Genomic DNA, 12,651 nt, shown 5'->3' with positions numbered 1-12,651 from the left:
ACTGAAGTTACAGGCATGCACGGCCATGGCTGTGTTTTACATGGCGCTATGAAGTTACAGGCATGCACGGCCATGGCCGTGTTTTACATGGCGCCAGAGATCTGAATGGGTTCTCATGCTTAATCCAAGTGCTTTCTTTGTCCACTGAGTCATCTCCCTGCTCCACTTAACACTTCTTTTAAAGATTTTTATTTATGTGTATGAAGGTTCGGTTTTTTGGGGTGTTTGTTTGTGTTTGTTTGAGATAGGGGCTAAGTAGCCCTGCCTGTTTTAGAACTTACTATGTAAACCAGGCTGGCCTTGAACTCAAAGATCCTCATGTCTCTATTTCCCAAATGCTGAGATTAATGGCATGCATCATCATACCCAGATGTATGAAAGTTTTGTTTACATGTATGTATGTGTACCACATTCCTGGCTGGTGCCCAAGGAGGCCTGAAAAAGATTTAAGATTCTCTAGAACCGGACTTATAGGTAGTTATGAGCCATGTGTATGCTGGGAACTGAACCCAGGTCTTATGAGAGAGCAATAAGGACTCTTAACTTCTAAGCCACTGCTCTACGTTATAGAGAGAGAATATCTTATGTATACATATAAGAATATCCTGTATACATAAGAAAATTCTATGTATACATCACCTGTCAGTTAAAAATAACCAAACCATACAGCCTGTAAGAAAGAGTAGAACAGAAGGTGGGACACCTGGTAGGCAGAGAGGATTCTGACATACAGCCAGGCAGGGGAGTCACCCAAGAAGATGTGACAAGACTGACTCATGATACCTAGCACAGGTAACCTCCCACGCAGCAGAATGCAGATTAAAGTAAATAAGATTATCTTACGTTATAATTCTAGTGAGAGAAGAGCCTAGCAATATGGCCAAACTATTTGTAAATATATTTTGAGTCTGAGTCTTATGTCTGGGAGCATGGGCTAGGAAGAACCAGACTTAAAACTTCAACTAGCTCCCTTGTAATTTCTAATCTGGAAAATTACAATTTCTAACTGGTCTACCCAATTCCATTTCTACTCTGACAGTCCCTACTTAATGTTATCTAGAAGATTATTTTAAACTTTACATGAAATAATGTTATTCTACTTTAGTCTTTTCCACAATGTTTAGACCATATAAAGGTTTCTCAAACACAGTACCTGGTCTTGCCTCTCCCCATGCCCTCACTTCCTACTTCTCACCACAGCTTTTCCTTTGGCATTAGTCTGGTTCAGGACTTACATGTACACCAGGCAAGTGCTCGATTCCCACTCTGTCACCGCTCAGCTCACCACTCTCCTTAGTGTGCTTGTGCCTTTATGCTCAGCCCTGCCTGAGAATCACTGCACTGAGTTTTCCTCATGAGGAGCTCTTGTCTTTGAGGTCAGCTCCTAGTTCAGGATCTGGGAAGACCTTCCTGAGATTGCCTACTCAAGGGGACTGAAAGACCCTTGCAGTAACTTACTATAGGGCTCTGCCGCTCTATCTTCCTTAAGAACGTGGCAATGTTTGAAATCAATCTATATCTAGAATAAAAACAGAAGCGATGTGGCAAAGATGGCCTAACTCTATTTTAGATTCGTAGAAGGGTTTCTCTCTCTCTCTTTTTCTGTCTGGGTCTTGGCCTGCTTCCCCTGCTCATGGTCAGATGTAAAGAAAAGGTGCCTACTGTGAGAAAGCCTCCTAATAAGCCTTACATTACAGAAGAACTAACTGGTCTAGCTTTGCATGCAGTCACTATTAAAAAAGGCAGAAAAACAAGAGAACTAGAACAGACTTTTAAACTAACCCAAAAGCTGTTAGCTGTAAATGGGATATGTTCTAGCTGGGCTGCCTTGTCGGGACTCAGTGGGAAAGGATGCACCTAGCCCTGCAGAGACTTGATGTACCAAGGTTAGGGAATACTTAGGGAGGACTCCACCCTCAAAGGAGAAAGGGAGAAGGATGACAGAGAATAGGGGCAGTGAGCATGATGTAAAGTGAATAAATTTAAAAAGAAAAAACAAAACTAAACTAAAAATCTAGCCAATGAACACATGTATTTGTTGACTGGAAGTGACTTCCTTATGACACATATTCTTGGAAACTTTATGGTATTTGTCAACAGCTACGGTAGGAAAGCTGGCCAGGAACAAGATTCCAATTCTCCCCTCTTTAGAGCACTTAATAAGCAATACTAAAATGAACTGGGCATCTAACAATTCATTGTAAGCACCAATTCCTGTCTTTTATCTTGCCTTGTGAATCCTAAGTTTGGTATGTAGACCACATACAGATATACAATTTGACTAACTGGTTTTACTAAAAGTTACTGTTCTTACTAAGGATAAACAAATGTTTATTTATGAATACTGACCAAGACGTGTATTTATAAGCTAACTATAGCCATTCTTAAAGGCAAAGTGAAACTTACCTCTTTTGCATAAGACTGCCTCACTCCAGCTGCTTCAATTTTCCTCTTGCACCTCTGTTTAACAGCTATGCTATTATTATCCAAGTCTTGCATGAGCTTAAAGAAAGCCAATTCATTAAACAACACTTCAGAGATCTCCACAAGAAGATCTTCTCCACAGTCTTTCAGCTTTCTGCCTGCAAATTTTGCTAGTGAATCCTGTTTAAAGAGATAATTGTAAGATCACAGTAAACTTCAACCGTGTATAAAATAATACAAGTAACTTTAAAGGTTAAAATAATTGCCTAGAGAAAACCAGTATTATTTTCTATGTATATAGATATATTTATTTTTTTGAGATTTTAATATAATCATGTTTCTCCCTTCCTTTTCCTCCCTCCAAACATACATCCTTGCTCTCTCTCATTTTTTTCTTTAATTATTGTTAAATACTATACTGGGTGGTAGTGTGTGTGTCATCAGAAAGAAAGGAGCCTCAGTTGAGGAAATGCCTCCATGAGATCCAGCTGTAAGGCATTTTCTCAATAAGTGATTAACAGGGTAGGGCCCAGCCCATTGTGGGTGGTGCCATCCTTGGGCTGGTGGTCCTGGGTTGTTCTGTAAGAAAGCAGGCTAAGCAAGCCATGTAAACAAAACAAAACAAAACAACAAAAAAAGCAAGTAACCAGAGGCTGGAGAGATAGTTCAGCAGTTAAAAGCATTCACTGCTCTTCCAGAGGTCCTGAGTTCAATTCTCAGCAACTACATGGTGGCTCCCAAGCATCTGTAATGGGATCTGATGCCCTCTTCTGGTGTGTCTGAAGACAGCGACAGTGTACTCACATACAAATAAATCCATCTTAAAATAAAAGGCCAGTAAGCAGCAGCCCTCCATGGCTTCTGTACCAGCTCCCTCCTCAGGATCCTGACCTGTTTGAGTTCCTGTACTGACTTCCTTCAGTTCCTTCCTGCTGTAGCTGCTGACAAATGCCACCAAAGTATAAGCCAAATAAACCCTTTACACCCTTTTCCTCCACAACTTGGTTTCTGGTCATGGTGTTTCGCTGCAGCAATAGAAACTCTAAATAAGACACATATATAAATGTGTATGTACGTGCAGATTAATGTGTGTGTATGCATACACACATATGTATAAAAACCTAAATACAAAGGGTAGCTCCCGTTCAGGCTATATAATAATGTTACTTGTACACTTGGTGTTCTCTGCGTCTGGGTTAAGATCTCCTGGGGCTCCTCATATCCACAGTAATACATCTAGCACTGTTGTCCTTGTTCCTAATATTTTTTTAAGTACTGGAACACTTGAAATTAATAGCCATGGTTCTATACAGAGATTTAGTACTACTACAAAATATTCTTATTACAAAGCAGGAATATTCCTAGCCCCACTTAAGAGTATACAACTGGGGAGAAAAGAGCATAACAGTCACTATAATACAGTACTTCCTTAATATAACAGATTGCTCATCTCCCACATGCCCCGAGAGGACATGTGGGACTATGTATGCACTACATTAGTCAGTCATTAAATCCTCAGTGAGGACAGTTGTCCTCATCTACATGATGCTAGTTTCTTATTTATACCAGTCATTCTCCTTTACATTTTCTTCAAAGTAAGTTTACAAGTAATCATTCGTTCTATCAAGTTGACACGCAGCATCATCTAATGAACAAATGTGTTATTTTACACAAAGAACTGCCCTTTCTCTTTCTTGCAAACCTGGGAGCTATGTCACTTAGACAAAAGGTAATTTTGATGTAACCTTGCCCCAAGCCCCAAAAGAAAACACAAAACCACAGAAAGAGCACGGATTCAGGAGGCAAAAGCAGGTGTATCTGAGTTTAAGGCCATTCTGGTCTTCACAGTGAGTTCCAGTACTACAAAGAGGAGCATGCATGCTAAGAGACTCAAAGCACAAAGTGTCAGAACAGATCTCAGAAGACAAAATGAGAAGTCAATACTTTAAAATTAGAAGCTCACAAAAAAAAAAAAGATAATAAAATAAAAGTAGAGGGAAAGGCCTTTAATCCCAGCACTCAGGAGGCAGAGGCAGGCGGATTTCTGAGTTCAAGGCCAGCCTGGTCTACAGAGTGAGTTCCAGGACAGCCAGGGCTACACAGAGAAACCCTGTCTCGAAAAATTTAAAAAAAAAAAAAAAAAAAAAATAGAAGGAGAGAAGGAAAGAAAGATTCTAGGTAAAGTTTAAATTAGCTTTTGCTCTCAACAGACTTGACCCTGTGATAAAAATCAGGAAAAAAAACCAAAGTCAAAAAGGGTTGAACAAATAGACTAAAAATGAGTTATGAATAATTTCTTTCAACCACATTCTAAAATAGTTATTTCTTTCTCTTAGAATAAGCTAGTTAAATTTATAAAAAATTCATTACCTATCAGTTATCTTAAGTATTTTTAATACTTCAGATATTTCCTTAAGAATACCTTATTTACCTATTTCATGTTAATAAATCCTATTCTATAAAGTACAAGATCATTGATAAATTCTATACCTTATAAATTATGTGTCAACATTATTAACAAAAGTCAGAACAACTCTGAGATTATTATTGAATTTGTTCTTTAGTCTTAATACTAACAAAATAGAAGATTAAAATGAAGAAAATTAGTACCTCCCTCAGATTTTAAATTAGCTAAAAGGCAAAGTGATAGTACTACACTTAAACAGTTTAAGAGGAAGCTTGTGAGGTCAACTGGGCCCAGATAACAGGGTCATAGTGCTGAGGTGGTTCCAGAAGGAACTGACTGGCTTACAGAGAAATCAATCCTCCAGCTCAGTGCTCTGTAGGACCTGTGGGCGATGACTAATGACTGTCCTTAACAGAGTTGGTTTTTTTCCCTGACCATCCACTTCCCTAAAGATTCCTTTTAAGCCCCCAAAGGTGTAAGGCAGAGTTCTTGGATTGACTGAAGATGGCAACTGAGGGACCTCAGAGCAGTCTAAGAGACCCATGGAGGCTCTAAAAGGATATAGGCATGATATGACAGTACAACTGCACCAAACAACATGGCATTCCTGAGTAGGGCAGTCAGCCCCAGCATGGAGCCTCGGAGCTCCTGCTGCTCCGGCTGGGAAGAAGAGAGCACAAGGTACATTACTGCCCACAGGCTGTGAGCACAACTGTCATGCCTGGTGAGCCTCATGCACTGAGGGCAGGGAGCTATGTAGCAGTTTGTAGCTCAGGCAGATCCTGCTCCCAGAAGCCCTTCCTAGCCACAAGAGCACCCTGACTCTGGATATGTGAGATGAGTATCAGTGATGGTCCAGTATTTGTGGTGTGTCAAAAATCAGAAACCTTGAACCAGATCAACAACTAGTTGCAATGACTATTTGCATGTAAAGCTGTGAGCATGTTGCTGCTAAGTAGGGCTACACCCTAGAGCTTGAGCAGGCTCAGCCTTTGTGCTGCCAGGGCAGAAGGCCCATGGTCCATGCTCCTGCCTAGGCTCTCTTGATGCCTGTAGTCCAAGTGGATGTCTGTGGTCTATGATGCCACCTGAGACCATGCTGATGTCTGTGGTGGTGGGGGGACATGGGAATGTCTGAGTCCATGCTATCACTGGAGGTTATATTGGTTACTGTGCTACTGTCTGAGACAATGTTGATATTCTTGGTCCATTTTATTGCCAGAGGATAAATGGATATCCATGGCCTGGACTGCCACCTGAAGCCATGTTGATGTCTGTGGCCCTGATGTGGTCAGGGGCCATGTTGACGGCCCTGGGCCATGATACCCCTGAAGGCCCTGTGGATGTCTGTGGTCTGTGCTGCTGCAAGAAGTCATGTTGATGTCTGTGGCCTGTGTTGCCCCTGAAAAACATGATACTGTCCATAGTCTGTACTGCCTTTGAAGACCAAGCTGAGGCTGCCATGGTGCCGCCAGAGGCCATGTGGATGTCTGTGGTCCATGCAGTCCCCAGAAGCCATGTGGAAATCTAGGATCCAAGCTGCTACTGACTGTAAGGAAACTTCTTTTGCAGTGGGATCAATGACTGTAGACTCACAGTTGAAAATGAGAGCCATAGAAGGCTCCTATAACAACTCTTTCCCCATCCCTAAGTGCTGCACACATTCTCTCTCTCTCTCTCTCTCTCTCTCTCTCTCTCTCTCTCTCTCTCTCTCACACACACACACACACACACACACAAAGAAACAGTCTAAACAAGAAGCCATTGAAGAGAACTCTTAAAAATTGTGACGAAGTGTAGCTCTACACTTCGATGGCTTCTGGTGGGGTGGGATGGGGAAGGACTCAATTTTCTGTAAGGAACTGGCCACTGGCAGTTTAATCATGGTCCAGTGAATATATGGGCAACATAAACTGGACTTGGTGGGTTTCTTTTTCTGTCTTTTTTTTTATTCATCTCTGTTTGGGGGAGGAAGGCTGAAAAGTGAGTGTGATTGTGGTGCATTAGTGAAATTCCCAAATAATCAATAAAAATATTATGTTGGTTAAAAACCACTTTAACCTCTGAAACAGGAAGCAAAACAAAATTTCTTAGAGAACCTCACATTAAGAGAAAAATGTATTACTTAATCTATAGTAACAATATCCATCACTTAACTATCTCAATGTGAAAATATTTAGGTCATCATAATGGAAAAGATAAACATCACATAGGTTTAGCAGCATGCCAGGCCACTAACTAGTATATCACTTCCTTCTTTTCTTATCTCTCTCCCATCTTATCTGATAAACAAAACAAAACAGCTACAGACACTGTCAAATCTCTTCCAGGAAACAAAAATCTTCTCTAGTTGAGAATCATGGCCTCAATATAATTGAAAGCTGCAGCTTATCTAAACACAAGATAGGACAGTTGTTAGTGTAGAGACAATGCCACTGGCCTGCCAGCTCTCAGGGACCTTGTAGCTTCTGATGCCATGCATGCTACTAGGTGTGGCAGGTGTGTGCAGTGGGCAGATAAAAGGACCCTAGCTGTCTCTCTGTTTCTGGTGTTCCCTCTGTTCTTCATGTGTTCTCTCTCTTCCTTCCTTCCTTCCCTCCCTCCCTCCCCCACCCCCCAGCTCCTCCTCCTCTCCCTTCCCTCAATAAACTTCCTTTTATATCAGATCTGTTGCATGCCCGGTTTTTTCTCAGGCATACACCTTGGCTCAAGCCCACCAAAGATAATCTGTCACCGCATTATGTTATAATCAAGATTATTAGAGGCTGGGCAGTATAAGAGGGAAAGAAATAAGGAAGTCAGAAAATAAGTATAAAACAGAAGGCTCATTGTGAGTCATAGTGGCACGACCATAGTCCCGCTTTCTTTATGAATATCTAAGAAAGATGCGCTTAAAGATCCCTAAAAAAAGTGTTGAGAGTGAAATGCCAGTTATCCAAATTTTATTAAGATATAGTTTAAAAGTACTACTGTTATGCTCTTAAGTAGTTTCTCTAATTAAAGAGGCTGGTTTCTAGTGTCTAAAACTCCTCATATTATTTAAAATTAAATCATAGCATGCTATCTAAGCATTTCAGTCTTGAACTATTCTTATTGGTAGAATACCAAACCAGTAAATTTAAACATTTTTAGTCATGTGTATGTGCACCTATCTATGCGAGTATGCCAAGTGTATACAGATCCTTAAAAAAAAAACAAAAAATCAGAACAGAGTGCATAATACCCAAGCCCTGGAGCTGGAGTCACAGGCAGTTATGAGCCACCTGACGTGGGTACTGAGAACCAAACCCAGGTCCTTCAGAAGAGCAGCAAGTGCTCTTAACAGCTGAGCCATCCCTCCAGTTCCTTTAAACCAATAATATTTTATTGAAGTTGGGATAGTCGCTGGAGATGGCCATATTAAACGAAAATACAAAAAGTCCTCTTATACTTGTTAACTAAAAGAGATAATATTAAAATGCCATCTAAACTGAATATCAGGATGGATTACTGAATCACTTCTATAATACCAGAAAATGGTAAGATCCCTAACAAATGGAATATAGGTAACTCATACAAAAATAAACTCTTACCTGCAATATACTTCCTAGTTGTTTATGAAAGAACTTCACAAACTCTTTGCTCTCATCATTCTGCTGGGTAAGGGTCAAGACCATACGTCTTACTGAAGTGAGAAGCTGAGACGAACACACTTCATCCATGTGCTCCTAAAAAAATCCTAGTAGGTTAGGATATAAACTTATCTATTATTTAAAAAATATTAATCTACACAACTTGAAATTTGTTTCTCTTGCATTTGTGTGATAAAGATTAGGAAGATTCACTGGTAAGCGTAGCCAATCTCTATAGTATAACACACTAAAAGGTTTGGTGATTTTAACCCACACACCAGAAAATGACCAATAAAACAAATTTCCTGTTCCCATACTCTTCATCACTTCCCTTCTGTAGTAAGAAGAGTTATGCATGCTGACTATCTTCTTGCTTGTAGTTCAGTTAATCTCAATTACTCTTAAACTCTTACCCACCTTCTACCGATTTCCTTCTCTATCTGTTGTGGATTGAATAAGAATGGCCCCAGCAAGTCATACAGTTGAATGCTTAGACCCCAGGGGGTAAAACTCTTTGGTGAGATTAGACAGTTTAGGAAGCATGGCCTTGTGGGAGAAGAGTGCTATAAGGAATGGGGCTTTGAGGTTTCAAAAGCCCATGCCATGCCCAGTATCTCTCTGCCTATGGGTCAGAACTCTCAAACTACTCCAGCACCATGCCTGCCATGTCTTCCATGCCTATCATCAAATTCCACTATATAATGATGATGGTGGACTATCCATCTAAAACTGTAAGCATGCCCTCAATTAAATGTTTTCTCTTGTAAGAGTTACTGTGGTATGGTGTCCTAGGAATTCCACTAGCAACACCTGCACCTAAACCAACAACTAAAAATGTCTCTAGATATTATGAAATATCTTTCTCTTTTCAAATGCCACTTAAAGCAAGCCTCTTCTTAACTGTACCATAAAAACCTTTTGAAAACCAAGCGTGGTTGCATGTCTGTAATTCTAATACTTAGAGGGTAAGACCGGAGAATTATTGTAAGATCTAAGCCAAGCTGTGATATCCATCACCATCTGTCTCGTGTGTGTGTGTGTGTGTGTGTGTGTGTGTGTGTGTTTAGTGTGAATTAAGAAATAAATCTGAGCCTGGTTGGCTTCTCAAGGTCAGTCTAGAATAGCCCTGAAACAATCTCAGGGTTCTCATTCCTTTTTGGCTATTTAATTCATTTAAGCAAGCCCTGTCACCCTTCCTCCAGGTCAAATTTCCCTTTCCCACTAACACGAGGTAGCCAAACTAGATGATACCAAGGGGGGTGGGGGGGCTGTATGTACATGTACCACACTTGTTGCCAGTGTCTGAGGCCAGAAAATGGCATCAAATCTCCTGGCATTGACCTGGTAGACACTTGTGAAACAACACGTGGGTTCTCTTAGCCACTGAGCTATCTCCAAACACAGGTGACTCCTATTAATAAAGCATGCTCCTAAATGTACAGAAGTAGATTAAACCCCAAAACAACAGGATTTGATGTCAATATCCTTCTCTGACCAAGACAGATCATTGACTTAAATGACATTATAGATCAAGTTTGTCTAACAGCTATCTCATGGTGCTTTGGCTGAGCCTTTTTTTTTTTAAACTTTACCAGTCTTTTGCTTAGATACTATGGCTCCCCTTTTTAAGGGTTTCTCCCCCACCCCCTTTCTCTCTCTCAAGAGAAGACATGAAGTTGGATGGGTGGGGAGGTAAGGAGAACCTAGGAGGAGATGAAGGAGGTGAAACAATATATTTTATGAAAAAACTATTTTTTTAAAAAGTGACATAAAAAATTAAAACAAGCCTGACTGAAACACATTTTTATAGTTTACCTCTTCATCTGTCCTCGAACTCATTCTGTATACCAAGTTGGCCTCAAACTCAGAGATCTGCCTGTCTATGCCTCTTGAAACTAGAATTAACAACCGCACTCATATTCCACTTTTCCATTTTTTTCTTTGCCCTGTTAATTTCAATGGCACTATTTATAAGTAAGTCTTATACGGTCATTATTAGAAATTATATATGCTGCTTTATCTTGTATTGTTTACCTTCAAAAAAGGAATGACTTCTTTCATAATTGCTTTAATTTGGCGGTCCAGTTGCTGAGTATCAATTCTAGGACAGGGGACGGCAGAAACATCACTTATAGGTTGTGGTGAATTGTGATTCTCAATAATGGGAGTTTCTATTTTTTTTAAGAAAAATGATATGTCAACAAAAGCCAATGACATTATGTACATAGATATATACACATTTAAATGATACTTTATAGAATATTATAATAATTTTATGTTAAAACAATAGAAAGGAAAAACCAAGTAGTTTTAGCAATCCTTATAATTAAAAGAAATAAATAACAAAACCACTAGAATTAAAAGGGGCTTAACTTTTTTTAAACACAGGGTGGCCGGTATATATTTCAAACTGGTTCTGAATTTGCAATGTAGTCAAAACTAGGTTTAAACTCCTAATATTCCTGCTTCATCCTCCTAAATTGTGGAATTAGAGTTAACTTCAGAGTTTTTATTTGCAACTCTGATTATTACTTTTGATCACACTAAAGATATACCTTCTGAATTACTGACTGTGGCAGCGGCGGCAGCACCATCTTCATCCTCAATAACCCTGCAAGTGCATCTCATATTTGAGTGACTTTCTGTCTCGGTCTTCATGCGCTCATACTCTCTCATTCTGGCTAATGCTTGATCCAAGTGAATCACAGTGTTACCTGAATTTGGAACAGAAATATTTCTAGAATATACAAAAGCAAATCCTTTTGCATACTCTCCAAAAAAAAATAAAACTAAGCACAAGGGAAGAAAGTTAGCTTTTTCAAGGATCTATTTTTATTTATGTGCATGTATGTATCTGTGTGAGTGAATGACACATATGTGCAGGTAGTCCACTGAGGCCAGGAGAGGCCAGTTCCCTGGGAACTGGAGTTACAGGTAGTAGTGAGCCACCTGATGTAGGTGCTGGAAACCAAACCCAGATTCATCTGGAAGAGCAGCAAGCACGCTTAAGTGCTGAGCCATCCCTCTAGCCCAGAATTAGATTTTAAAGTATTCTATTTACTGTATTAATGAGACGCTTCATGTACATCATCATAGTTATTTGTCTAATCCTTAAATGACCCTACAGATGACAGCACTTAAGTAGCTTGCCTCAGATTGCACCACCACCTAAGTAAAGGGATTATCACAGAATCTGAGTTTTTACCTCTACCTATTCTTATTTTATTGAAAATTTGTTTGGAGGATCTGGAGAGAGAGCTCAGTGGTTAAGAACATTGACTGCTCTTCCAGAGGTCCTGACTTCAATTCCCAGCAACCACAAGGTGGCTCACAACCATCTGTAATGGGATTTGATACCTATCTGAGGTGTGTCTGAAGGCATATTTTTACTCATATAGATAAAATTTTAAAGAAAAAAAAATATTTGGAAAAACTGTGAATTTTGAAGAACTAAATAGATGACCTTTCTCCTTAATGTAAAATAAAGTTTAATGAAAATAAAACTACTGTCATTTATATATGAAGGTCTATGTTTTACCCACGAATATAGCAATCCTACTTGGTCAGCATCTACATAGTGACAGAGTGGATGATTTGCCCCAAGTCAAGGAATGAACAAAAGAGTCATGGATTTGGACTGATGGGTATTTTTGTGTTCATCTTAGTTATTCCTCATTCCTTCAACATTGCCAAGAAAGCATCTAAGGTGCGGCCAGGTGAGGAAGAGCGCTACTTACCTAAGTCGTCTGTTGCAAATGGCTCAAAGTTGGAGGATACGGACATGACACTCACGTTGTCAGCATCATTCTGTTCACTTACTTTATGTGTTTCTCTTTCAAAGTTCTTCTCAAATGTTTCCTAAGTTAAAGAAACAATTCCTAAATATTCCTTCTAAACATTTCATAAACATTCAAGATTTAACACAGAAACTGTTATTTGCATAAAAGCATACATTTAAAAGGGACACTAAAAAGTTGCAATGAGAACTCTACTCAGACAAGAATGCAATATAATCCATAATAGACATTAAAACATTAAGTAATCTTGGAGAACATTTTGGCTAAATAAAAATAAGAAAGCCAACTTTCACTAAAGATTATAAATTGGTAGTTAACATTTTAAATTATCTTTACATCTCATGGACACTTTATATCCTTACTGTATGTATCTCACTGCCTTATATCTGAAGAAAAACATGATATTCATAAT

The 12,651-nt window shown here is 39.4% G+C and overlaps 1 protein-coding gene across 10 annotated transcripts in view; it reads right to left on the bottom strand.

Annotated features, from left to right (window-relative positions):
* Pcm1 (pericentriolar material 1) overlaps positions 1-12,651 on the bottom strand; it is a 94,605-nt gene that overhangs the window by 9,631 nt on the left and 72,323 nt on the right. For 6 of the 10 annotated variants that reach the window (XM_006509298.3, XM_006509301.3, XM_006509302.3 and 3 more), the window contains 5 exons: positions 12,180-12,300; positions 10,998-11,156; positions 10,477-10,613; positions 8,404-8,538; positions 2,407-2,604 (listed from right to left, as the gene is read on the bottom strand). In XM_006509298.3, coding sequence (XP_006509361.1) covers positions 2,407-2,604; positions 8,404-8,538; positions 10,477-10,613; positions 10,998-11,156; positions 12,180-12,300 — 750 coding nt within the window. Of the gene's footprint in view, positions 1-2,406; positions 2,605-8,403; positions 8,539-10,475; positions 10,614-10,997; positions 11,157-12,179; positions 12,301-12,651 lie in introns of those variants that run through there. The other 4 variants (XR_001778411.2, XM_006509300.3, XM_006509304.3 and 1 more) reach the window with 4 other exon arrangements.

Source organism: Mus musculus, chromosome 8 (assembly GCF_000001635.26).
Source record: "Mus musculus strain C57BL/6J chromosome 8, GRCm38.p6 C57BL/6J".
NCBI classification, from domain to species: Eukaryota; Metazoa; Chordata; class Mammalia; order Rodentia; family Muridae; genus Mus; species Mus musculus.
This window is presented reverse-complemented; position numbering and strand designations above follow the sequence as displayed.